Raw genomic sequence first — 27,133 nt, forward strand, 5'->3', positions numbered from 1 at the left:
CCCCTCATCAACGAAACAGAACTGGGTACTTTCCCAGATGAGGCCCATGTGCAGCCGTGATTTACCTTGGAACCCCATTTGGCCTTGAAGTTTGGAAGGAAAGAATTCCACTTGTAGCTCCAGGAGAGATTTATGATTAAATTTACGGTGTTTAGCCCATCTCCCTGGCCAAGGAGACTTAAGGAGACACTGGCTGAGGGTTTCTAGAAAATGTTATTCATTCTTCTGCAAAAACTGCAGCCAGGACTACCTCTGGTTAATCCCATCAGTTTGGACGGGTTACCTTTCACTAGCAACATTAAAGGCCCCAAATTGGAAAGCAACACATAGGCATGGTGAAGTCAAGAAAAGGGTGGACTTGAATGTTTATTTACAGGATGCTGCAAGATAGGAAATTCCACATAGAAATTAGAAACCTAGCCAAAGGACAAGCTTCATACAGTATGTATGTACAGTTGGAACTGTTCAAGTATAGTTTCAGTGTAAAAAGTGCTACAGTAACAAACCACATTTAAAAAAGAGTTCTTAGTAGAGAAACAGTAAGACAAAATACCAAACATAGTACACAACCAATTTATGTCTCAGCTACATGATCTAAAAGTTAAAGGTCCCAGGAACCCCATCCTGAACTTGGAAGGTGTAGCCTTCAGAGGTAGTTTCTGGCACAACGTTTTGATCTTCCTCTTCCTGGAAATATATTAAAAAATAAGTATAAAAATGATATAAGTATTCCAAGCAGCAGCCTACCTAGAAGTCTGTATTTAATCTCTAGGTCTTGATCTGCATTTTACACCTTTAATCCTGTATGATATTGTAGTATCTGACATAGGGGAGGGAGGGTCTCTGAAACTTTGCCAATTCATAAATGCTAGCTACTACAGTAACAGAAACAGGCCGAGATTTTTTTCTTCCCCAACCGTCACTTTTCAATAGGAAAAGACTGTATTAGGCCCAGAGCATGGTGATAGGTCTGGCCTACTTCTCTATCAACTCCTACAATGACACCCATTAACTTACCCTCAAGATATTCTAAGATTCTCAAGGCTGTTCATTTGAAACTAATCTGGTGGCTTTTAAAATCTCAGTTTAAAAAGATTTTATTACCATCAAGCCAAACTAGAGGGGCAAATAAGTACATTATGTCCTATGCACACTGATATTTTACTATATTTAACAAAGATATGACACTTATTTTTAAAAGGGAAAAAAAGGCTTATGGCCTTGACTTTATGTTTCCAAGTTGTTATTAATATTACCATCCATTACTCACCTCTACAGAGAAATACTTCTCAATTAAGCTTAACGAAGCCTTATACACAGACTCATTTTCATGGTTTTGTAGAGCTTCAATTTTGTCTAAGCCTCCACATTCTTCAATCATTATACTAAGTTTCTCAGTTTCACCTAGTTTCTCAGCAGCCTAAAAAAAAAATCCAAGTTTACTGGCATATACTCTGGTTTTATTTTAATGAAGAAAACATCAATAATTTGAATATTGATACATCAGGCAGAAATAAGCACCTAACAATTCCTTCATCAAGCCTATCATAGTTTTATGTCCATTTTATATTTTGTTGACACTCAATGTGATTGGATCTGTACCTGCTTTTAGCACTACTTCAACTGGAGCCAAAGATCTTACAATCAGTAGCTCCCAACCTTTTCTATGTATCAAAATCATGCGGGCAACTTTTAAAACAACACTACATTCCAGTTCAACTGGTCTGCTATGGGAACAGGGGTGTATTGTTTTGTAAAGCATCCTATGTCATCACAAGGTGTAGTCAAGGTGTCTAAGGGCAAAGATGGCCTATGGTGTGCTAAACTAAATGTCCCCAAACAGAATGTGTGTTGGTATTAAGGATTTACTGGACATATGGAATGGCATGTAGGTTAGTTTTCCTTTAAATTTTCAACCTTAAAGAGATACATAAATATCTATAGATGAAAAAAACAGATTTGCTTCAAAATAACTTAGGGGATTAGATGAGGGGAAGAAGAAATACTGGCCACATACTGACAAATTATTTATACACAGTAACAGATACGCTAGCATCCATTATTGAAGGCTCAACTTTTTTTTTTTTTTTTTTTTTTAAGACAGTTTCACTCTTGCCCAAGCTGGAGTGCAATAACACCAACTTGGCTCACTGCAACTTCTGCTTCCTGGGTTCAAGCGATTCTCCTGCCTCAGCCTTCTGAGTAGCTGGGATTATAGGCGCCCACCACCACACATGGCTAATTCTTGCATTTTTAGCAGAGACAGGGTTTCGCCATGTTGGCCAGGCTGGTCTCGAACTCTTGACCTCAGGTGATCCACCCACCTCAGACTTCCAAAGTGCTGTGATTACAGGCATGAGCCACCGTGCCTGGCCAAGTCATTCAAATTTAATGTCACCAAAAATCGGTATGAAATTAGGAAATTAAATCAACCAAGTAAACAGGTGTGATGAGTCCACATAAGCGCCTGACTCCGATTCAGGTCGCACGATCCACTTGTCGTCTCTTTTATATCTTTTATAATGCCTGCCTCATTTTTAATCAAAGGGGTGGCCACATAAACAGGCTTTCTGATTCTGTGGCTTACTAGTGAGTAAACTTACAGCTGCCCTCCCCCAAGTCTAAATAGTAAACTGATTATTATCAAGTCCAAATTTAAACAAAGCCACCTTGATAGGACTTACCTGAAAGATATTTGAAATGGCATCCAGGATAACCAGAATAATCTTGGTATCTTTTGCAGTTAAGAGGTTCACCAACGGTTCTATTATGCCACAGTGAACAAGGTACACAATCTGTTCAACTGTTCCGCCACTGGTATAGTTGGTCACCGCCCACACAGCTTCCTTTTGTGTCTTAAAATCTGCCTATTAAACATAAGGAAATGGTTTTATTTCAGAACAGTTGCACAAATAAGATTCCAAGAGTACTTTTTCACAAAAACAATGACTGAAAGTACCAAGGTTCTATCCAACCTTAAGTAAAGGGGTTACTGGGTATTGTTCAGCAAAGGACTCCTAGTAGAACCCAAGATTCTTGCACATGAAGAAGCTTATCAAGCACAGCTTTCTATAAATACTAAAAATGACTTGATTAAATCCTAAGACTTTGTTACCTTAGAGAGAACACTGACAAGGAATGGGACTAATCCATGATTCACAACTTGCTGTATCTGGTCCGGCCGGCCGGCTGTGATGTTTGACATTGTCCACGTAGCTTCCTTCTGAATGTTAGTTTTGGGGTTGGTGAGCAGGCTGGGAAAGACGGCGAGTGCTCCTGCATCAATCACAACCTGAGTCTGTTCATCTGTACCAGTGACAATATTCCCTATGGCTCTTAGGGCAGGAGTCTGAAAAAAAAAAAAATATGTTGATGCTGGTTATTTTTTCCCCAGCACTTTAGAAATTCTATACCCTAAAAGTTTTAACAAGAAGCCCACCATGGCCTGAAATAGGCAATATTTCAGTATTACTATCAACTGATTATGCTTTTTTTTTTTTTTTGAGAGACTGGAGTATAATGGCATGATTTCTGGTCACTGCAGCCTCTGCCTCCCAGATTCAAGCAATTCTCCTGCCTTAGCCTCCCGAGTAGTTGAGATTATAGACACGTGCCACCATGTCCAGATAATTTCTTTGTATTTTTAGTAGAGATGGGCTTTCACCATGTTGGCCAGGCTGGTCTCGAACTCCTGACCTCAGGTGATCCACCCGCCTTGGTCTCCCAAAGTGCTGGGATTATACAGGTGTGAGCCACCACTACCACGCCCAGCCCTGATCATGCTTCTTATACTTATGTCCTAATCTACAAGTAAATAACTTACCACAATTGGCAATTCAGAAGCTCCTAGAAGCTTCACAAGTTGGGGCACAACTCCTGTTTTCACGACCATGCCAATTCGTTCATTTGGACCATCAGTAAGGTAGGAAATAGCCCAGCAGGTATCTGCTAATACTTCTGGATCATCATGATGCAGGAGCCGAACTAAGGTAGGAAGAATCTGCTCAACAGCATCTATCGGGGGTGCAGGATTCTTGTTGCGGCAAAGATTAGAAAGTGTCCAGGTAAGATTACGTAAGTAGCCACACTGGGGGAAAAAAAATAGGCAATGAGAGGTTCTGTCTTTTGAGAAGATGGGGGAAATTAGAATGAAGAAGTGAGTAACTTTACTCTTGTTAGTAACTTACTGCTAAAGATGACATATCAGGAACTGCAAGGAGAGCCAACAGTGGGTCAACTGCACCGTACTTAATAACCAAGTCTCGGAACACCGAGCCATCACCTGAAAAAAAGGCAAGATTAATTTTTTTTTTTTTTTTTTTTTTTTTTTGAGATGGAGTTTCTCTCTGTCGCCCAGGCTGGAGTGCAGTGGCGCGATCTCGGCTCACTGCAAGCTCCGCCTCCTGGGTTCAAGCCATTCTCCTGCCTCAGTCTCCTGAGTAGCTGGGACTACAGGCGCCCGCCACCACGCCCGGCTAATTTTTTGTATTTTTAGAAGAGGCGGGGTTTCACTGTGTTAGCCAGGATGGTCTCGATCTCCTGACCTCATGATCCGCCCGCCTCTGCCTCCCAAAATGCTGGGATTACAGGTGTGAGCCACCGTGCCCGGCCGAGGCAAGATTAATTTTATTACCTTGTCCAACACCATCAATTTTCAGTGACTGAATGCACCAGCAAAAACTCCCAAACTTACTTAGATGCCCCTCTGCTGCCTTTGTAAAGACGACACTTTCATTCCTAATAAGGGCTTGAAAGCAAGCTCAAAACTTGACAAAGTCGCTATTACTTATAACAAGGCCTTTCTTCCAACTAATTACGCTTAGATACATTCAGTCAAAAGAACTTCAAGTCCAAGTACCTGCAATGTTTCCTAGAGCCCAGACAGCTTGTTCACTGATGTGAGCATGGGGAGATGCCAACAGAGAAATGAATGCTGGGATGGCACCTCCATCTACCACAGCCTTGGTTTGTTCTGATGTCCCAGAAGCAATGTTAGTGAGTGCCCAAGCAGATTCAAACTGAATGGGACTACAATCAGTTCTGCCCAAGAAGGACACAAATTTCGGAATCAAACCAGCCCGGATTATGTTGTCTATGGGGGGCTGTTTTTCTCTGGAAAGTAGTTTCCTAAAGGGGAACAAAAAGAGAAATAAAAGTCGACAGTGATTAACAAAAGGAGTTTGTGTAAAAACCAATATAAAATGCAATTCAAGAGTTTAGAACTTCAGACAACCTTTTAAGTAAATCACTAAATGCTGAGACATTCTGGAACCTAAGAGAAGCTGAACAGATTACTTGTATGGTGCTACGTATGCGGTATAATTAACTACCATTTTTCCAGAAATTAATGTAGATTACCCTCCTTTCCATCCCTGCAGAAATCTACTACAGATCTTGTCACTTTTTAAAAAAACTTTTCACATTCTGACAGGGTTATACTCTCACTGAATTTGTTCTGATAGTTGTGGTTAAGCACATTTTGTTTTTTTGAAATAGGATCTCACTCCACTCAGGCTAGAGTGCAGTGCCACGATCACAGCTCACTGCAGCCTCGACCTCCTGGGCTCAAGTGATCCTCCCACCTCAGCCTCCTTAGTAGCTGGGACGACAAGTGCGCACGGCCACACCCAGGTAATTTTATTTATTTATTTTTTGAGACAGAGTCTTGCTCTGTCGCCATGCTGGAATGCAGTGGCAAGATCTCAGCTCACTGCAACCTCCGCCTCCTGGGTTCAAGTGATTATTGTGCCTGAGCCTCCCAAACACCTGAGATTACAGGCATGTGCCACCACACCCAGCTAATAATTTCTTTTGTAGAAACTGGGTCTCACCATGTTGCCCGGGCTGGTCTCAAACTCCTGGGCTCAAGTAACCGACCCCTTGGCCTCCCAAAGTGCTGGGATTACAGGCATGAGCCACAGCGCCCAGCCTAGAACTTTTTAATGATAATTTACCATTGAAATTTTCTTCTGCACACTGTCAAGCTATAGAATTTATTAATCCTTTCTATTATATCATAAATATCCATGTATAGTGGGAGGTAAAGGTCAAATTATACTTATCTCCTAAATGGATCTATCATTCTAAATGCATGTCTCAATCCCACTTACTATTTATTTCTTCCTTCCCCTGCCAGTGACTTGAAACATTACTTTGGTAAAAACATTATGGGCAGGTGCAATGGCACACACCTGTGATCCCAGCACTTCAGGAGGCTGAGGTCAGAGGACTGCTTGAACCCAGGCATTCCAGGCCAGCCTGGGCAAAATAGCAAGGCCTCCCCTCTCAAAAAAATTAATAAATAAAAAATACTATTTGGCTTATGGCTGGCTGGCCTAATCTTTCCTTATACTATCTGTCTGTCCCTTCCTGCCCCACCCCCCAAAAAAAAAATCTAAACACACGAATTTCTTAGGCTACCCATGCTATTGCAGACAAGACTTACCTGGCAGCTTGAGTAGCTTGGAGCTGATTTTCCACATTGCTGCTATTTATGCCTTTGACAATGTCATCAACCGACCAATTTACAGTGCCCTAGAAGAAAAGTGAAAGTTTGCATATTATCATTAAGATTAAATACAAATAAAATCCACACTTACTTGTGAAGGCAAGTGTAAACATCGTTAGGCTTAATAGCCAGCTACTAAATATTTAGCCCTACATTTAATTTTGCCTGTTAAATATTCATTATTTTATATGTAGAACAGTTTCCAAACTTGTCATGACTCACTGGAGTCTCAAGTTATGGAGTATCCAAGTGTTTTGTCGCTAAAAAAGGCAGCTTTGAACAATTTTAAAAAATGAACGAGAAGGACAGGCATGGTGGCTCACACCTGTAAGCCTAGCACTTTGGGAGGCTCAGGAGGGAGGATGGCTTGAGCTCAGGTGAGACCAGCCTGAGCAACACAGTGAGACCTCCCAACAACAACAACAAAAAAATTATCCAGGCATGGTGGTGTTTGCCTGTCGCCATACAAGACCTTGTCTCAAAAATCAAGAATCAGAGCAGACTGAAGATCATTTCTACGTTAGTCTCAATCACTTGCATTCAGATATACTTTGAGGGAGAAAGACATGAAGTCATAGGCAACGTTCTGAGGATTTTCTTTTTTTTTTTTTTGAGACAGAGTTTCACTCAATCCCCAGGCTGGAGTGCAGTGTCATGATCTTGGCTCACCACAACCTCCGCCTCCTGGGTTCAAGCGATTCTCCTGCCTCAGCCTCCCAAGTACCTGAGATTATAGGCATGCGCCACCATGCCTGGCTAATTTTTTTTTTTTTTGTATTTTTAGTAGAGACGGGGTTTCTCCATGTTGGTCAGGCTGGTCTCTAACTGCCAACCTCAGGTGATCCACCTGCCTCAGCCTCCCAAAGTGCTGGAATTACAGGCATGAGCTACCATGCCCGAAGTTTTTTTTTTTTTTTTTTTTTTTTTTTTTTGGAGACAGAGTTTTGCTCTTCTTGCCCAGGCTGGAGTGCAATGGCGTGATCTCGGCTCACCACCACCTCCACCTCCCGGGTTCAAGCGATTCTCCTGCCACAGCCTCCTGAGTAGCTGGGATTACAGGCATGCGCCACGATGCCCAGCTAATTTTTTATTTTTAGTAGAGATGTAGTTTCTCCATGTTGGTCAGGCTGGTCTCAAACTCCCGACCTCAGGTGATCCACCCGCCTCAGCCTCCCAAAGTAATTGGATTACAGGTGTGAGCCACCACACCCAGCCGAGGACTTTCATATCTAATTTTATAATCTACATATTTCCACAGTTAAGTGTTGCTGCAAATATAAATGGTTTGTTTGGCTGGGCGAAGTGGCTCACGCCTGTAATCCCAGCACTTTGGGAGGCCGAGGCGGGTGGATCACCTGAGGTCAGGAGTTCGAGACCAGACTGGGAAACACGGTGAATCCCCATGTCTACTAAAAATGCAAAAATTAGCTAGACATCGTGGTAATCCCCTGTGATCCCAGCTACTTGGGAGGCTGAGGCAGGAGAGTCACTTGAACCCAGGAGACGGAGGCTACAGTCAGCCAAGATCGTACCATTGCACTCCAGCCTGGGCAACAAACCAAGGTTTTGTCTCAAAACAAAAAAAAAGGAAGCATATTGTGAGAAAAACATGTAGGAAAGGGCCCAGATGAAAGATAAATTTGAAAATCTAAGTTAAGTCTACTTTATGGAAGGCCTTCATAGAGTAGGGATTTCTTAGAGACAGGGTCTCACTGTCACCCAGCATGGGGTGCAGTGGTGCAATCACAGCTCACTGCAGCCTCAAAATCCCGGGCTCAAGTGATTCTTCTGTCTCAGCCCCCTGAATACCTTGGACTAAAGGCCGGCACCACCACACCCAGCTAACTTTACTTTTTATAGAGACGAGGTCTTCCTATGTTGCCTAGGCTGGGCTCAAACTCCTGGCCTCCAGTGATCCTCCCATTTCAGCTTCCCAAAGTGTTGGAATTACAGGCATGAACCACCATGCCCAGCTGGAGTATGGATTTATTTTTATTTTTATTTTTTTCCTTGAGATGGAGTTTCACTCTTGTTGCCCAGGCTGGAGTGCAATGGCATGATCTTGGCTCACTGCAACCTCCGCCTCCCAGGTTCAAGCAATTTGGAGTATGGATTTTAAGGAGCGAAAACACAGGTCTAAAGCAGTACTTTAGGAAAAATTTCAGGAAAATAGTATATGGCATAAAGAAGGATACGATAAATTAGGAGGCTACTGTAAATATTTCAGAAGGAAAGTCCTGAACAAAGCTGGTGACAAATACAAAAACATAGAGAATACCAAAAAAGGCAGAAATAAACCAAAAACGGGAAGGGCCTGGTGGCTCACGCTTGTAATCCCAGCACTTTTGGAGGCCAAGGCAGGCATATCACGAGGTCATGAGTTCAAGACTAGCCTGGCCAACATGGTGAAACCCCGCCTCTACTAAAAATACAAAAACAGGCAGGACAGTGGCTCACGCCTGTAATCCCAGCACTTTGGGAGGCTGAGGCGGGTGGATCACGAGGTCAGGAGATTGAGACCATCCTGGCTAACATGTTGAAACCCCGTCTCTACTAAAAATACAAAAAATTAGCCGGACAGGGTGCAGGCGCCTGTAGTCCCAGCTACTTAGGAGGCTGAGGCAGGAGAATGGCGTGAACCCGGGAGATGGAGCTTGCAGTGAGCGGAGATCGCACCACTGCACGCTAGCCTGGGCGACAGAGCAAAACTCTGTCTCAAAGAAACAAAAAAAAAATACAAAAACTAGCCAAGCGTGGTGATGCGCACCCATAATCCCAGCTACTCAGGAGGCTGTGGCAGGAGAATTGCTTGAACCCATGAGGCAGAGGTTGCAGTGAGCTGACTGTGCCGCTGCACTCCAGCCTGAGCAACAGAGCAAGACTCCATCTCGGGGGAAGAAAAAAAAAGAAGAAATAAACCAGAAACTGGCTGGCTCTGGACACACTGGTCAGGCCAAGGTACCCAGCTAGTAGCTAGAAATGCAGGGAAGTCTGAAGGAAGGTCAGAGCTAAAGGAAGATCCTAAATCAGCTTCAGTGGATTATAGAAGGCAGGAAAGAAGACAATTACTAATTGCAAACAGAGAAAAAGATGTTCACAGATAGTTAAAACCGTAAGACTAGAAATGTTAAGTTTACTCGAATTTCTAAGAAAAGTCCCTACTGATTTTCTGGATTTCACATAACTCATAAACTAAAATACATTTTTTACCTGGTTGTTGCGGTTTTCCTGCAGCGGAGAAGTAGCATCATCAGGAAATGAGCTTACATTTCTCCTCTTCAGCATCTGGTCATCCTTCTTAGCTTTCCTCAGCTCCACATTGACCTCTATTCTGCGACGCCTCATTTCCTTGAGAAAAGATAACATGCCGTTTCACCTATCACACCAGTTTTTGTTGCTAAGTGAGGGCATTTTTTTTTTAAAATCCCTCAGTTTTCACCCCTTTCCAAATGTCTTCCCATTTAAATACCACCACAGGAAAGCAACAGAAGGTACTCACTGTACTGTCTTTTCCCTTGTTCTTGAATCTGTGAAGACGGGCAGCTGGTGTATTAGCATTCTCGTTGGTGGACATGGTTATGAGACAAAGAGAGAAAGCTAAAAGATGGGGGAAGAGAAAAATATTTCCTTTATCATTTTCCTTCGTCAATAATAGTACCAAATAAGAACTGAATTATCAAGCTGAATCCACACCTGTATACTAGAGGGGGGATCATCATGTTTTCGGCACTATGAAATAGCTTTACCCAAAGGGGAAGTGTCCCCCTTCCCTCTAAAGGGCTGAGACTTCCTGGAGAGGGCTCTCCATCAGAAATAGAATGCAAGCTATATAAACTGAAACTTCCTAGTAGCCATATTTTTAAAAAGGAGAAAAGAAACAAGTGAAACTAATTTTAATAATGTATTTTACTTAACCCAACATATCCAAATAGTATTTCAACGTGTTATCAATATATAAAATAACTGACATCTTTTACATTCTTTTTCCATACTCCATCTTTGAAATCTTTTGTGTACTTTAAGCTTACAGCGTATTTCAATTTGGACTAGCCACATGTGTCCACCGTTTCTGACAGCCTGGTTCGATACTCCAGAGTCCCTAATAGTTAATTCAAGACAAAGTAGGGGAACCAAGTCAACTTACAGCTAAAAATTATGTGCCAGGGCAATAAATTCAGATCCTCAGGAGGCTCTCCCTATTTTACTGTCTTTACTTGGCCAAAATAGGTGCAGACTCGAAAATTAAACAAAAATTTGCTTCATCATTACATTATGGTCAACATTAAAAATGCAGTGCCGCATCTCGCATATTTGATTTGCATTTCCAGAGACCAGGAGTGAATGCGCTTAATTAGGATGACATCAGCTGTGCGTCATTCAGAAGATGACAAAAGTCAAAGCCCTCCTTACAATGTGCTATCTTTGCTTTCATTACGCTCGCCTACGACTTGGTGGCAGAGCCACCCCGGGGCCTAGGTGTCAGAGACGGTGCTCCCAACTGCCACCCCCAGCCCCTGCCCCCACGCCGGGGAAGATGCAACGAGAAAGAAGGAGGCGAGGCTAGGGCCGCCACAAGTCCTCCCGAGACATTCGCCCTCAAGCCTGACTCGCTCCGATTCTCCCAGGCGCGACGCGTTAAGGCCTCCGCTGCTGTTTGCAGAGCGTCGGCGCCCTAAACCCGCAGACCCCGCGAAACTCAGCCGCCTGGTCAATGAACGTCGCCCCCGAGGCCTAGTCAACGCGGGAGGCAGAGCCAGGCTCGGCGTGGACCCGGGGCCTCCCTCCCCCAACCCAAAAGGCGAACGCCGCCCACGGGCAAGTCGTTAGCGCTCGGGCCGGGCCGCCGCCTGAGTCTCTACCTGCGAAGCGGGCCTGGGCTTCCACGGGAGGCGATGCGGGGGGAATCAGCTGCTGTGGGGCGACAGCGTTCAATGCGTCCACCTCGACTCAGCTCAAAGACCGTGTGGCTCGTGCAGCCGGCCGGCGCGATTTAAATTTCCCGGTGACTCCGCATTCCGATTGGCTGGTTCGAGCCTAAACTGTGTGCCCATTGGTGGATTTGAAAAACACGTTGGGAGGGGAGGGAGTCATAGGGCTTGGGGGCGAGTGGGAGGGGGGAAAGAAAAAAAAAAAAAGAGGATGGCATCGCGAGATGAGGGGGCGGCCGGGCGGTGAGGGAGCGGCCGGGCGGTGAGGGAGCGGCCGGGCGGTCCCTGAGCGCCTGGCGGGGCGGAGCGGGAGGACTCCAGATCCCGTCAAGCAGCGCGAAGGGGCGGTTCCTTGGGCCGTTCGTATTTCCATAGGGTTGAAGCGTGCCTGGTCCTTGGGCGTTTTCCTGGGCGACAGCCTTAAACAAATACCACAAAATGATTCTCAAAGTCATTATTTTAAAAAAACTTTGTTGTTGATCTTCATGAAAATAAAAAAATTCTAATTAGTAAATAAGTAATCTTTATAGAAAAACATATTGCTTTGCATTTTTTTCCTATTATGACACCCAAAGTACTCGGCGGGGGTTTCTGGCTACTACGGGAGGGAAGATTTGTGTTATATTTTTTAGTTTAGTTTTTTTTTTAATTGCGTCATAAAAGACTGTATAGAAGCCGCAAATATGGTAACAAAAGGTTTCTTATGCCTGTTTCTCCAAAAACTCAAGTTTTTTATTTTTAAATAATTTCAAATGCAGCAGAATTGCAAATCCTTATCCAGATTTGCCAAATCTTAACATTTTGCCACATTTGCTATTGCTTTCTCTATACATATATATGTATACATATGCACGCGTGTACATATGTGTGATTTTAATATGTTACTTTTTGAAACATTTAAGAGTTTCAGAATCATGTCCTTTTTCCTCTGTTTCACGGTGTCTCTCCTAAGACATTCTCTTATATAACCACACTGCAATCATCAAATTCAGAAAAACTGAAATTTCATGCTGTTGTTTAGTATGTAGTCTGTGTTCAAGTTTTTTCAATTGTTATAGTAACATTCTATGCTCATTACACATTTCTGAATTTTGCATTTTTTGCCATATGCTCAAACGAACAAACAAAACAAAGATGGTCAACAGAGCATCAGGATTCTGGGCCATTTTTGTTTCTGCAATTTTTTTGTGTTCTAAAAGATTACATTTTAGAAAAGTTTTCATGGTTTATTTCTTACTATAAATAAATTCAAACAGCAACTTTGTCCATTCTTGCAGGCATTAATGCCAGCCTCATTCATCGTATAGCAGCCAGAGTTCATAAAGGGTTGGACCTACTCTTAATCAGCATAATCCCATCCCCCTAAATGCAAGAATGTGGAAGGAATTCACCCCTAAACCAATCACTGTGGGGCATTCTCTCAGCTACTGAGAATGGTTCAGGGGCAGGCACATGACCTAAATTCATCCAGTTGGACAGCCTCTGCCTTTTGTTTACCGGTTGGAAGTAGGAAAGCAGCCTCTGTTCTTCTGAACTAAGGGATGTGAGTCCTAGAAATCTGAATAAGAAAACTGTAGGGAAACCTTGAGAGGTCTGACCTGCTCTATCTCTGAAGGTTTGCAGTTATGAGATCCGATACACATTTCTTTTGTATTGTCAAGTTGAGTTTCTTCTCTTTTTTTTTTCTTTTCTTTGATACAGGGTCTAGCTCTGTCGCCCAGGCTGGAGTGGAGTGGCACGATCTCAGCTCACTGCGACCTCTGCCTCCTGGGCTGAAGCCATCCTCCCACCTCAGCCTCCCAAATAGCTGGGACTATAGGTACACACCACCACGTCCAGCTAATTTTTGCATTTTTTGTAAAGACAGGGTTTCACTATTTTGCCCAAGCTGGTCTCGAAGTCCTGAGCTCAAGCAATCCACCCACCTCAGCCTCCCAAAGTGCTGGAATTATAGGCCTGAGCCACCATACCAAGCCAAGTTGAGTTTCTTTTGCTTGAAAATACTGACTACTATGTGCCCAGAAGTGTTCTGAGTGTTTACCATACATTAATACACTTGATCTTCACAACTGTGAGGTAGTACTGTTACTTGCTCTATTTCACAAAAGAGAGCACTGAATCACAAGTGTTTATGTAACTTGTTCCAGGGTCACACAGCCAGTAAATGGCAAAGACAGGATTCAGCCATAAGCAGTCTGGTTCCAGGATCTGTGTTCTGAACCACTATTCTGTACTTGCACCTAAAAACAACCTGAAACAGAAGTATAATGCCCAAAATTGCCTTTGAAAGATACGATATAGTCGGGCACAGTGGCTCACACCTATAATCCTAGCACTTTGGGAGGCCGAGGTGGGCAGACCACCTGAGGTCAGGAGTTCAAGACCAGCCTGGCCAACATAGGGAAACCCTGTCTCTACTAAAACATACAAAAAATTAGCTGGGCGTGGTGGCAAGCACCTGTAACCCCAGCTACTTGGGAGGCTGAGGCAGGAGAATTGCTTGAATCTGGGAGGCAGAGGTTGCAGTGAGCCGAGATCACACCATTGCACTCCAGCCTGGACAACAAGAGCGAAACTCCATTTCAAAAAATAAAGACTAGCCCGTCCAACATGGCAAAACCCTGTCTCTACTAAAAATATAAAAAATTAGGCAGGTGTGGTAACACACACCTGTGGTCCCAGCTACTCAGGAGGCTAAGATACAAGCATCACTTACACCTGGGAGGTAGAGGTTGCAGTAAGCTGAGATGGTGCCACTGCAGTACAGCCCAGGCGACAATGCAAGACGCCGTCTCAAAAAAAAAAAAAAAGTCCTATCATTTATGACCAAGTTTTAGCTGATGTATTAGTCCACTAGCATAGTCTGCTTAGGTTACCATAACAAAGTACTACAGGCTGGGAGGCTTAGATAACGAACATTTATTTTTCTCACATTTCTGGATCACAAAATCTGAAATAAGGGTGCCAGAGTGGTCAGTTTCCAGGAAGGGCCCCCCTCTTTGGCGTCCAGATGACCATCGCCTAATTGAGTGCTAGCATGATCTCTTTCTTCATTTTAGCACAGAGAAGGGAGAGTGAAAGCTCTCTGGTGTCTCTTTTTTTTTTTTTTTAGATGGAGTCTCGCCCTGTCACCCAGGCTGGAGTGCAATGGCGCGATCTCAGCTCACTGCAACCTCCGCTTCCTGGTTTCAAGTGATTCTCCTGCCTCAGCCTCCCAAGTAACTGGGATTACAAGTGCATGCCACCACACCCGGCTCATTTTTGTATTTTTAGTAGAGACAGGGTTTCACCATGTTGGCCAGGCTGCTCTTGAACTCCTGACCTCGTGATCCGCCCACCTCAGCCTCCCAAAGTGCTTGGATTACAGGCGTGAGCCACTGCGCCCCGCCTGATGGCTCTTTTTATAAGGACACTAATCTCATCATGAGGGCCCCACCCTCATGAATTCATCTCAACCTCCCATAGGCCCCATTTCCAAATACTATCATACTGGGAGTTAGGTTTTCAACATATGAATTTTTGAGAGGAATGCAAACATTCAGTTCTTAATATCCATTCACCAGCCTGGGCAACATAGCGAGATGCCCTCCTCCAAACCACCATCTCTACAAAAATTAAAAAAAAAAAAAAAATTAGCAGAGGCTGGGAGCAGTGGCTAACGCCTGTAATCCCAACACTTTGGGAGGCCGAGGCAGGTGGATCACTTGAGGTCAGGAGTTCGAGACCAGCCAGCCAACATGGTAAAACTCTGTCTCTACTGAAAATACAAAAATTAGCCAAGCACGGTGGCTCGTGCCTATAGTCCCAGCTACTCAGGAGGCTGAGGCACAAGAATCACTCGAACGCAGGGGCAGAGGTTGCAGTGAGCTGAGATTGTGCCACTGCACTCCAGCTTGAGCAACAGAGTGACACTCTGTCTAAAAAAATAAATAGGTAAAAATAAAAAATTAGCCAAGCATGGTGGTGTATGCCTGTAGTCCCCGCTACTCAGGAGGCTGAGGTGGGAGGATGGCTTGAGCCTGGGAGGTGGAGGCTTCATTGAGCCAAGATGGCACCACTGCATTCCAGCCTGGGTGGCAGAGTGAGATGCTGTCTCAAAAAAAAAAAAAAAAAAATCCATTCAGATTATCTTCCTTCAAAATATGAATGTTGAGTTAAAACATGCAAAGAAAGAAAGAAAGGGGCCTGGAGCTGAGCTGGCTGAAAGACATAGGACCACCAGCTACTGAGGCTGAGGCCCTTTAGTTTCTGTCTTTCTAGGCCATCTTGTAAACTCATGTTTCAGTTCTGTGAACTATACAACATCCCTCAAACACACCACTTTCTCACTTTTTTCTTCTTTTTGAGACAGGGTCTTGCTCTGTCATCCAGGCTGGAGTGCAGTGGCACGATCAGAGCTCCCTGCAGCCTCAAGCTCCTGGGCTGAAGTGATTCTCGTACATCGGCCTCCCAAGTAGCTGAGACTACAAGCATACGCCACCATGCCCAGCTAATTTTTGTATTTTTTGTAGAGATGGGATTTTGCCATGTTGCCCAAGCTGGTCTAGAACTCCTGGGCTCAAGAGATCTGCCCACCCCAGCCTCCCAAAGTGCTGAGATGACAGGTGTGAGCCACAGTGCTCAGCCAAATACAGCCCTTTCTGATTTGAGTGTGGCAGCAATCCCTAATTCTCCACCAAAACTCATGTTTCACCTTCCATTTGGTCTACTTGTTGCTGGTAGATGGGTGGATGGGTGCCTAGCCAGTGACTTTACTTTTCAGTTTCCTTGGATCCAGGTGAGGCCATAAGTCTAGTTCAAGTGAAAGTAATGCATTTGTCTAATGGGTTAGCGCTTACAAAATGGTGTCTCTCTCTCTCCTTTCCCTGGCTTGAAGCAGACAAGCCTGGCCACACTGGGAGCCCTAGGAGGAAGGTGGTAGAGCTGCAACATGGAAGGAACCTGGGTCCCTGTGTCAGCTGAAGAGTCTCCAAACCCATCCTAGGTTTACTTGCCTGTTCCTGAGTCTGCGGGTGGGACGGATGTTCCCAGCTGCTGGCAGAACCCCCACGCTGGCTTTCTTACCCTCTGTGTCAGGGCTACTGTGGCAGACTTGGCTAAATGAAAGCCATTGGTGCTCCCTTCCCCACAAAAACAGTAACTCAGAAGCAAAACTGCATCCTTGGGGAAACTGCAGAGATTAGTGCCACATATGGAGGCTCTTCAGTAAGGAACTATCCTCGTTTTGAGAAAGAGCTCTTGATCACCTACTGAACTCCAAATAAAAATGTAACCTGCCAGGTGGGGTGGCTCATGCCTGTAATCCCAGTACTTTGGGAGGCCGAGATGGGTGGATTGCTTGAGCCCAAGAGTTCGAGGCCAGCCTGGGGAACATGGCAAAACCCCATCTCTACAAAACATAGCTGGGCGTGGTGGCATGCACCTGTAGTCCCAGCTACTCAAGAGGCTGAGACGATCGCTTGAACCCAGGAGGTGGAGGTTGCAGTGAGCAGAGATCATACCACCACACTCCAGCCTAGGTGACAGAACAAGACCCTGTCTCAAAAAAAAAAAAAAAAACTAACCAGGCTTGGTGTGTAGCCAGCCCTGGTGGCACGTATCTGTAGTCCCAGACACTCAGGAGGCTAAAGTGGGAGAATCACCTGAGCCCAGGAGGTCGAGGCTGCAGTGAACCATGTGATCATGCCACTGCGCCATAGCCTGGGTAACAGATGAAGACCCTGTCTCAAAAACAAATAAAATAAAACCAATGTAATGTGAGCTACTCATGACAAATTGGGGGTTATCTGATCCCATGAAGTTGGGTGGGCACAGCAGCACTCCATAACGAAGTAGAAGTGGGATGGGAGGGACCTGGACCAAAAGGACCCAGAAGGTAGAAGAAAACTGCATGAACAAGTGACTTATGTTCCCAGCTGCTGACTCCTGCCAGCAGATTACATCTGTGGCCTCATGGGACAATCAGTGACCAGCAAGATGAAGGTCAAGCTAGGTGCTCTGCATACTATGTTGACATTAGCTGAAGTGAATTGCTCCTGACCGATGGCCTCACATGTAGGCAACCTAATATAGTTCGGCTATTTGTTTCCTCCAAATCTCATGTTGAAATTTGACTCCCAGTATTGGAGGTGGGGCCTAGTGGGAGGCGTTTGGGTCATGAGAACAGATCTCTTAGTAATGGCTGGTGCCCTCCCCATGGTAACAAGGGAGTTCTGACTGTCAGTTACTGTGAGATCTGACTCTTTTTCTTTCTTTTTCTTTCTTTCTTTTTTTTTTTTTTTGAGATGGAGTCTCGCTCTGTCGCCCAGGCTGGAGTGCAGTGGCACCATCTCCGCTCAATGCAAGCTCTGCATCCTGAGTTTACGCCGTTCTCCTGCCTCAGCCTCCCGAGTAGCTGGGACTACAGGCGCCCGCCACCACGCCCAGCTAATTTTTTTTTGTATTTTTAGTAGAGACGGGATTTCACCGTGTTAGCCAGGATGGTCTCGATCTCCTGACCTCGTGATCCACCCGCCTCCGCCTCCCAAAGTGCTGGGATTACAGGCGTGAGCCACCGTGCCCGGCCCTTTCTTTTTCTTTTAAAATGGAGATGGGGTCTCACTATGTTGCCCAGGCTAGTCTCATACTCTTGGGCTCAAGCAATCTCCCCACCTCGGCCTCCCAGAGTGCTCACAGGTGTGAGCCACTGTGCCTGGCTGAAGTCTGATTGTTAAAAAGAGCCTGGGCCGGGAATAGTGACTCATGCCTGTAATCCCAACACTTTGGGAGGCCAAGGTGGGTGGATCACTTGAGGTCAGGAGTTAAGAGACCAGCCTGGCCAAGGCGGTGAAACCCCGCCTCTACTAAAAACACAAAAATTAGCTGGGAATGGTGGGGTATGATTGTAATCCCAGCTACTCAGGAGGCTGAGGCAGAAGAATCACTTGAACCTGGGAGGAAGAGGTTGCAGTGAGCCAAGATCGTGCCACTGCACTCTAGCCTGGGTGACAGAGTGAGACTCCATCTCGAAGCTTCCTGAAGCCCTCACCAGAAACAGATACTGGCACCATACTTCTTGTACAGCCTGCAGAACCATGAGCCACTAAACCTCCCCTTTTTAAAAAAATATAAATTACCTAGCCTCAGGTATTCCTTTATAACAATACAAAATGGACTAACACACAGCTCTGAAGGAAAGTAAGTAGTCAAACTCCCTAGTGGGTAGAACCTTGAAGCATGCAGCTGGTACACATTTTTCTGAAAGAGCAGATATCCCGAGGTGAGATCCACACTGATTCCCAAACAGTGAAAACCAGTTTAGCTGGCTGGTTGGTATAAGGGTCATTAATTTTGTTTATGTTGCCCAGCAGATATGCACACTTCTATTAAAAGAGTAATTCCTAACTTTCCTGCAGGAACCAGCGCTCACCCACACCAGTCCATGTGGTTGGATGAGGTTGACTCCCTACCCTGGGTGGACTCTAACTGGCATAAGCCAAGGAGGAAACCCTTCCCCTAGGTCACAGGTATGGTTTCATGGAGAGCATATAACTCAATAGGGACCGGTAAGAATCAGGCCTGGGACTTTGGCTAATAGGGGTGAGATGTACTTCCTCTACACTTGGAATTATGATAATGGATGTAAAGTCTGGAGCTGTTGTAAATATTTTACCACTGTAAGGAAAGAGCCTGGAGCCTGTCTGAAAATAGAGTGACAATAGAACAAAGTAGAACAGGTTCAAGAGAGACACCAGATTCTGATTTCTTTTATTGTATTGTATTGTATTGTATTTATTTATTGATTTATTTATTTATTTATTTTTGAGACAGAGTCTCACTCTGTTGCTCAGGCTGGAGTGCAGTGGTGCAATCTCGGCTCACTACAAGATCTGCCTCCCGGGTTCACACCATTCTCCTGCCTCAGCCTCCCGAGTAGCTGGGATTACAGGCACCCGCCACCACGCCCGGTTAATTTTTTTTTTTTTTTTTTTTTTGTATTTTTAGTAGAGATGGGGTTTCACTATGTTAGCCAGGATGGTCTTGATCTCCTGACCTCCTGATCCGCCCGCCTCGGCCTCCCTGATTTCTTTTAAACCCCTAATCAAGACACATCTGAAAGGCAGACCTATCTCCGGACTTTTTTTTTTTTTTTTTTTTTTTTTTTGAGACAGAGTTTTACTCCGTCTCCCCAGGCTGGAGTGCAGTGGCGTGATCTTGACTCATTGCAACCGCCACTTCCTGGGTTCAAGCGATTTTCCTGCCTCAGCCTCCCTAGTAGCTGGGATTACAGGTGCATGCCACCCCGTCTGGCTAATTTTTGTATTTTTTTGTAGAGACAGGGTTTCACTGGGCTGGTCCTAAACTCCTGACCTCAGGTGATCCGCCCGCCTCGGGCTCCCAAAGTGCTGGTATTACAGGGTGAGCCACCGTGCCTGGCCCAGCCTTCTTTTTTATCATTGAATAATATTCCATTGTATGTTTGTATACCAAGGTAGGAGGATCGCTTGAGCCCAGGAGTTTCGAGACTAGCCTGGGCAAAATGACAAGACTCCATCTCTACAAAAAATAAAAAATATATTAGCTGGGCATGATGGTGCATTCCTGTACACAGCTACCTGGGACATCGAGGCAGAGGATCACTGGAGCCCAGGAGTTTGAGGTTAGCAGTGATCACGCCACTGCACTCAAGTCTGGGCAACAAAGCAAGATCCTGTCTCAAAAAAAAAAAAGGAAAGAAAAGAAAAAAAATCTGAAAAAGAAATTCCATTATATGGATGTACCACAGTTTGTTTATCCATTCACCTATGGAAGCACATCTTGGTTGGTTCAAATTTTGGCAATTACGAATAAAGCTGCTATAAACAGTTGTGTGCAGGTGGAGGTTTTTGTGTAGACATACGTTTTCAACTCACTTGGATAAATACCATGGATTGCGATTGCTGGATGGTATGGTAAGACTATGTTTACCTTTGTAAGAAACTGCCAAACTATCTTTTGAAGTTGCTGTACCATTTTGCATTCCCACTAGCAATGAATGAGAGTTCCTCTTGTTCCATATCCTCACCAGAATTTGGTGTTGTCAGTGTTTTGCATTTTAGCCATTACAATAGATGTGTAGCGGTATCTCATTATTTTGATTTGCAATTCCATAATTTCGCTGTGAGGTGAGTTTCTTGGTTGGAGCAGTGTTGTCTGTCTGGGAATCCATGACAGCATAAAAGACTTGCAAAGTGAAAGGAGGGGCCGGGCGCGGTGGCTCATGTCTGTAATCCCAGCACTTTGGGAGGCCGAGGTGGGCGGATCATGAGATCAGGAGTTCGAGACCAGGCTGGTCAACATGGTGGCCCCGTTTCTCCTAAAGATACAAAAATTTAGCTGGGCGTAGTGGCACGCGACTGTAATCCCAGCTACTCGGGAGGCTGGGGGAGGAGAATCGCTTGAACCTGGAAGGCGCAGGTTGCAGTGAGCCGAGATCATGCTACTGTACGCCAGCCTGGGCGACAGGGCAAGACTCCGTCTCAAAAAAAAAAAGAAAGTGAATGGATGGTGGTGCTGGCAGCAGAGTGACACATTGGAAAGTAAATATGGCCCAATCCAGATAAAATGTCTCTTCCTCCTGATCTATTATGGAAAGGGTCCAATGTTATTGTCATGATCACCAGGTAATTGAATGGTCCCTTCAGGGTGTGAAGCCAACATCAGGGCTGGTTGGGCCCCCAGCAGAAATAGTAGCCAGACCAGACTCAGTAGTAGGAAGTGAATGATACTGAGCGTATGCATAGCCTCTGTCTCTGCTGCCTTGGCCATGTGGTTCATGATCCCATTAAGCAAGCACTAGCCTGGCAGGGGAAGGAGGATGATGGACATCTACAGAGCAGGCCATCATGGCCACCTGAATATTAATAGCCTATTCCACAGTGGAGGCCTTTGGGTGAACATCCGTGTAACTCAAATCCACACCTTCTAAGTTCATTCCAAAAGATCCATACATCTACCCCTTCTCCAAACCACCTTTGTTGTCAGTCCTATCTTCCTCTCACAAATTCCTGAGTGTATTGTTTATGACTCTTTTGGTTGCAAGAGGCAGAAGACCCAATCCTAAGTTGGCTTATGAGTAAAGGAATTTGCCACCTCAAATAAGAAGGCTGGGTGCAGTGGCTCATGCATGTAATCCCTGCACTTTGGTAGGTTGAGGTAGGAGGATCACTTGAAGCCAGGGGCTTGTGTAACCAACAGAGGGAGACCCCCTTTTTCTACAAAAAAAAAAAAAAAAATTAATTATACAGGTGTGGTGGTGTGCACCTGTAGTATCAGGTACTTGGGATGCTGCAGCAGGACAATTGCTTGAACCCAGGAGTTTGGGGCTGCAGTGAGCTATGACTGAGCCACTGCACTCCAGCCTGGGTGACTGAGCAAGACCCTGTCTCTAAAAAAAATAATAATAATAACAAAAGTCCAGACCGGGCACGGGGGTCGTGCCTGTCATCCCAGCGCTTTGGGAGGCCAAAGCCGGTGGATCACCTGAGGTCAGGAGTTCGAGACCAGCCTGGCCAACTCCAGTAGAGATGGCAAAACTCTGTCTCTACTAAAAATACAAAAGTTAGCTAGCCATGATGTGATTCAGGAGAATCACTTGAACTTGGGAAGCAGAAGTTGCAGTGAGCTGAGATTGAGCCACTGTACTCCTGCCTGGGTAATAGAGCAAGACTGTCTCAAAAAAAAAAAAAAAAAAAAGAAAGAAAGAAAAGAAAAGAAGGCTGGGCATGGTGGCTCATGCCTAGAATCCCAGCAGTCTGGGAGGCTGAGGTGGGCAGATTGCTTGAGTCCAGGAGTTTGAGACCAGCCTGGGCAACATGGTGAAACCTGGTCTCTACAAAAAATATAAAAATTAGCCAGGCATGGTGGTGCACACCTGTCATCCCAGCTACTTGGGAAGCTGAGGCAGAAGGATCATTTGAGCCTGGGAGTTGGAAGCTGCAGTAAGACGTGATTGCATCACTGCACTCCAGCCTGGGCAATAGAGTGAGACCCAGTCTCAAAAAAACAAGTAGACCGGGCACGGTGGCTCACACCTGTAATCCCAGCACTTTGGGAGGCCGAGGCAGATAGATCACTTGAGGTCAGGAGTTTGAGTTTGAGACCAGCCTGGCCAAAACAGTGAAACCTTGTCTCTACTGAAAATACAAAATATAGGCCGGGTACGGTGGCTCACACCTGTAATCCCAGCACTTTGGGAAGCCGAGGTGGGTGGATCACCTGAGGTCAGGAGTTTGAGACCAGCCTGGCCAACATGGAGAAACCCCATCTCTACTAAAAATACAAAAATTAGCCGGGTGGTGGTGGCATGTGCCTGTAATCCCAGCTACTCCAGAGGTTGAGGCAGGAGAATTGCTTGAACCCAGGAGTGGAGGTTGCAGTGAGCCGAGCTCATAGCCACTGCACTCCAGCTTGGGTGACAGAGTGAGACTCCATCTCAAAAAAAAAAAAAAATTCAGCCAGGCACGGTGGCACACACCTATAGTCCCTGATACTTGGGAGTCTGAGGCAGGAGACAGAATTGCTTGAACCCAGAAGGTGGAGGTTGCAGTGAGCCGAGATCGTGCCACTGCACTCCAGCCTGGACAACACAGCAAGACTCCATCTCAAAAACAAACTTACAAAGAAACAAACAAGCAAGCAAAAATTGAGCTATCAATCCATGAGAAAAACATGCAGAAACCTTAAATGCATATTGCCAAATGAAGGAAGCCAGTCTGAAAAGGCTACACATTGTATGATTCCAACTACAGTAAATGACATTCTAGAAAAGATAAAACTATGGAGACAAAAAAGATTAGTGGTTGGGGCCACGTGCGGTGGCTCACACCTGTAATACTAGCGCTTTGGGAGACCGAGGCGGGCGGATCACGAGGTCAGGAGTTCGAGACCAGCCTGGCCAATATGGTAAAACCCCGTCTCTACTAAAAAATACAAAAATTAGCCGGCCATGGTGGCTTGTGCCTGTAGTCCCAGCTACTTGGGAGGCTGAGGCAGGAGAATCGCTTGAACCCGGAAGGCGGAGGTTGCAGTGAGCCGAGATCGCGCCACTGCACTCTAGCAAGGGTGACAGAGCGAGACTCCATTTCAAAAAAAAAAAAAAAAAAAAAGATTAGTGGTTGGAAAGGGTTTCAGGGGAGGAAGGGGAGAATGAATAGGTGGAATAAGGCATTTTAAAGGCAGTCAAACTATTCTGTGTGATACTGTGTGGATATATGACATTACACCTTTGTCAAAAGCCATAGAATGCACAATACAAAGAGTGAACCCTGCAAGTGTCAACTATGGACTTTAATAATAATGTATATTAAATATTACTATTAATTATTATATTGTTAATGAAGTTAATTATAATGTATCAGTATTAGTTTATCAATTGTAACAAATATACCATACTAATGCAAGCTGTTAATAACGGGAAATTGGTGAGGGAAAGTGAAGGAATATACAGGTACCCTCTGTACTTTCCACTCAATATTTCTGCAAACCTAAAACTGATAAAAAATAATAAAGTCAATTAATTAAGAAAATATGCTGCAATGTGAAAACTAGAGCATATCACCAAACTTTCTGTATTCTGTTACATTAAAATCCATTAGTCTGGCCGTGCGGTGGTGGCTCATTAGTCTGTACTCCACTTGGATGCGTATTTTACCTTTACCCATGCAGGAATATCGAACATTATGCACTGGTCATTTGAAACACGTTACACTAAGAGGTATGCAGATCTTCCAAGTGTTGACACATTGAATTGTACAACATCAAAACATTGCACTCATTAAACAGAAATGTCTTTAAGTATTTGAAAGCTATCAAGCTTACAGTGGTGGATACAAGGTTTCAAGCTTTTAAATGTTCCCTTGACGGTTTTTTTGTTTTTTTGTTTTTTGTTTTTTTGAGACGGAGTCTCGCTCTGTCGCCAGGCTGGAGTGCACTGGCGCCACCTAGGCTCATTACAACCCCCGCCTCCCAGGTTCAAGCGGTTCTCCTGCCTCAGCCTCCGGAATAGCTGGGACTACAGGCGCGTGCCACCACGCCCAGCTAATTTTCGTGTTTTTAGTAGAGATGGGGTTTCACCATGTTGGCCAGGATGGTCTTGAATCTTGACCTCGTGATCTGCCCTCCTCGGCCTCACAAAGTGCTGGGATTACAGGCCTGAGCCACCGCACCCGGCCTTCCCTTGAAAATGTAGGTTATTTCATTAGCCACAAACAGTGCAAATTGTTTTCCTTGAAGCGACATGCTCACTTTGTTCATTTTCTAAAAAATATCTGCAAAATGCCCAACTCTGAATAATCTAGTTTGTCGGTCAGTTGTTCCTTCAGTGAAAATTCGGTACGATTGAAAAGCAGCTAGTTCGGAGTGCAACTCCAACATCCCAAAAGTGCTTTACTCAAGCAAAAACCATTGTATTCTGGTATGCGTAGAGGTGATTTATTCATACTTCCCATTGTCAAAGAAAATATTAAAAAGCTGTGCACTCAAGCGTTGAAACTTAATACACTTAATTATTCTTACAGCGTCACCAAGGATATGCTTCAGTAAATCTGGCTTTTTCCCTCTGCCAGTGCACGAAGGTAAAGAATATGACTCTTATTAGTTTAGTTCAAATGCCTTAAATTTGCTATTTCACCCGCTATTGCTTCTGCACCATCGGTGCAAATGTCAACGCAATAAATAACCTGTTTTCATGAAAAGCATTTCCTGAATGCCTCAGAGTTCACAGGCCAAGGGTAACAAAACAGTTAAGTGACACATCACACGCAGACTAAATTAGAAAGATATGCACCAAAATGTTAATACATTTTGTAGGAGTGGTTAACTCCGACTTACAGAATTTCGATTTTCTTTTTTTTTCCCCCTAGACAGAGTCTTGCTCTATCGCCCAGACTGGAGTGCAGTAGTGCAATCCCGCCTCGCTGCAACCTCTGCCTCCCAGGTTCAAGCGATTCCCCTGCCTCAGCCTCCCCAGTACCTGGGATTACAGGCACGCGCCACCACGGCCCGCTAATTTTTGTATTCTTGGTAGACACGGGATTTCACCATGTTGGCCGGGCTGGTCTCGAACTCTTGACCTCATAATCCGCCCGCCTCGGCTTCCCAAAGTGCTGGGATTACAGGCGTGAGTCACCGCGCACGGCCCCTTTTTTTTTTTGTTTCTGAAAGAGTCTTGCTCTATCACCCAGGCTGCAGTGCAATGGCGAGATCTCGGCTCACTGCAGCCTCCGCCTCCCCGGTTCAAGCGATTCTCCTGCCTCACCCTCCGAAGCAGCTGGGACTACAGGCGCTCGCCACCATGCCCCGGTAATTTTTGCATTTTTAGTAGAGATTAGGTTTCACCTTGTTGGCCAGGCTGGTCTCGACCTAAAGTGAACCGCCCGTTTCGGCATCTCAAAATGCTGGTATTACCCGCGTGAGCCACCGAGCCCGGCCCAATTTCGATTTTCTTTACTTGGCTTATCGTTTTTTTTTTTTGTTTGTTTGTTTGTTTTTTTGTGGTTTTTTTTTTTTTTGAGACCGTCTTGCTCTGTCGCCCAGGCTGGAGTGCAGTGGCACAATCTCGGTTTACAGCAACCTCCGCCTCCCAGGTTCAAGCGATTCTCCTGTCTCAGCTTCCCTGGTAGCTGGAATTACAGGCGCACGCCACCAAACGCCTGGCTAATTTTTTTGTATTTTTAGTAGAGACAGGGTTTCACCACGTTGGCGAGGCTGGTCTCCAACTCCTGACCTCAAGTGATCCGCCAGCCTCAGCCTCCCAAAGTGCTGGGATTACAGGCAGGAGCCACCACGCCCGGCCGGCTTAGCCATATTTTAATACAGACTTGTGAAGAACAAGTGTTACGTGTCTAAGAAGAAAACGAAATTGTGTATTTGTAAAAATCACAAATGCAGCATCTTTACATGCAACAAGCATACAGATAGTGTGCATGGCACCAGAAAGTCTCCAAGTCTTTACTCAAAACTTAACTTCAGGATGTTGGTTGAGGGAGGGGGGAAGCCAAACCCGTACTATTTTGCACTTAGGGACTTTGTTATGTTCATTTTCCCTTTACTCCAGAGGGAAAGAAGAGTCAGGGGGAGGAAAACGGCTGAAGGTGAATGGCCGTAGGGACAGAGGTCAGATTTGAAGTTCTCGTGGGGTGGAAAAGCCTGTTCACCCAGGAGCCCAACAGTTCCCAGTACATAACAGGTTATCACATTAATCTCTGCTGAATAAACGCGGGAAAGAAAGAGAAGACAGGGACAAGAAGGTTGGCGGGAGAGGGAAGCTGCGGGAGGATTTCGCGATCTGCAGTGGCTCCCAACGCCGCCTGCCCTGCAGAGGGTCCCGGGGAACTTTGTAAAATGAAGGCGCCCAGGTCCGCCCAAGTCAACTGAACTAGAATGGGATGGGGCAGGCACTGGAACCTTGCTTAAAGTTCCCCAGGTGAGCCCAATGGACAACTGGAGTTAAGAACGCTTGAAGAACCCGACAGGAAGGATAGCACCCAAACCCGGCGAGGTGGATGCCATGCAGTTACCGGGCAGGAGAGATCGGAGGGTCACGCGCAGGCGCTCCGGGGCCCTTGCCGCCGCTCCGGGCCCATGGCGCAGGCGCGCGGGCAGTCCAGGCGGCCGACAGGGACAGCGACGCAGAAAAGCGCAGGCGCGCGCCGCAGCCGCTGGGGGCGGCTGCCAAATC

At 45.4% G+C, this 27,133-nt stretch overlaps 1 protein-coding gene across 1 annotated transcript; it reads right to left on the minus strand.

The window, feature by feature from the left end:
- Positions 1 to 348: 348 nt before the first annotated feature.
- On the minus strand, positions 349 to 27,130 carry KPNA2 (karyopherin subunit alpha 2). The gene is made up of 12 exons (XM_031011729.3): positions 26,973 to 27,130; positions 11,368 to 11,855; positions 10,008 to 10,105; positions 9,719 to 9,856; positions 6,446 to 6,534; positions 4,859 to 5,127; positions 4,188 to 4,282; positions 3,824 to 4,087; positions 3,116 to 3,349; positions 2,685 to 2,867; positions 1,271 to 1,420; positions 349 to 687 (listed from the first exon to the last, which is right to left on the minus strand). Exons 3-12 carry the CDS (start codon positions 10,080 to 10,082, stop codon positions 595 to 597), a joined length of 1,590 nt encoding a protein of 529 aa, XP_030867589.1. The 5' UTR covers positions 10,083 to 10,105; positions 11,368 to 11,855; positions 26,973 to 27,130; the 3' UTR covers positions 349 to 594.
- Between the last annotated feature and the right edge of the window lie 3 nt (positions 27,131 to 27,133).

The sequence above is a fragment of the Gorilla gorilla genome, chromosome 4 (assembly GCF_029281585.2).
Source record: "Gorilla gorilla gorilla isolate KB3781 chromosome 4, NHGRI_mGorGor1-v2.1_pri, whole genome shotgun sequence".
Lineage (NCBI taxonomy): Eukaryota > Metazoa > Chordata > Mammalia > Primates > Hominidae > Gorilla > Gorilla gorilla.

What these genes read in the sequence shown, in the direction of transcription:
- KPNA2 (XM_031011729.3), bottom strand. Translation starts at nt 10,082, where the DNA reads ATGTCCACCAACGAGAATGCTAATACACCAGCTGCCCGTCTTCACAGA. An exon ending in GGCTCTAGGAAACATTGCAG is followed by an intron (nt 4,283 to 4,858) that starts GTACTTGGACTT and finishes CCTTTTTTTCAG; the next exon opens with GTGATGGCTCGGTGTTCCGA. An exon ending in TTGTCAGTGTTCTCTCTAAG is followed by an intron (nt 2,868 to 3,115) that starts GTAACAAAGTCT and finishes TATGTTTAATAG; the next exon opens with GCAGATTTTAAGACACAAAA.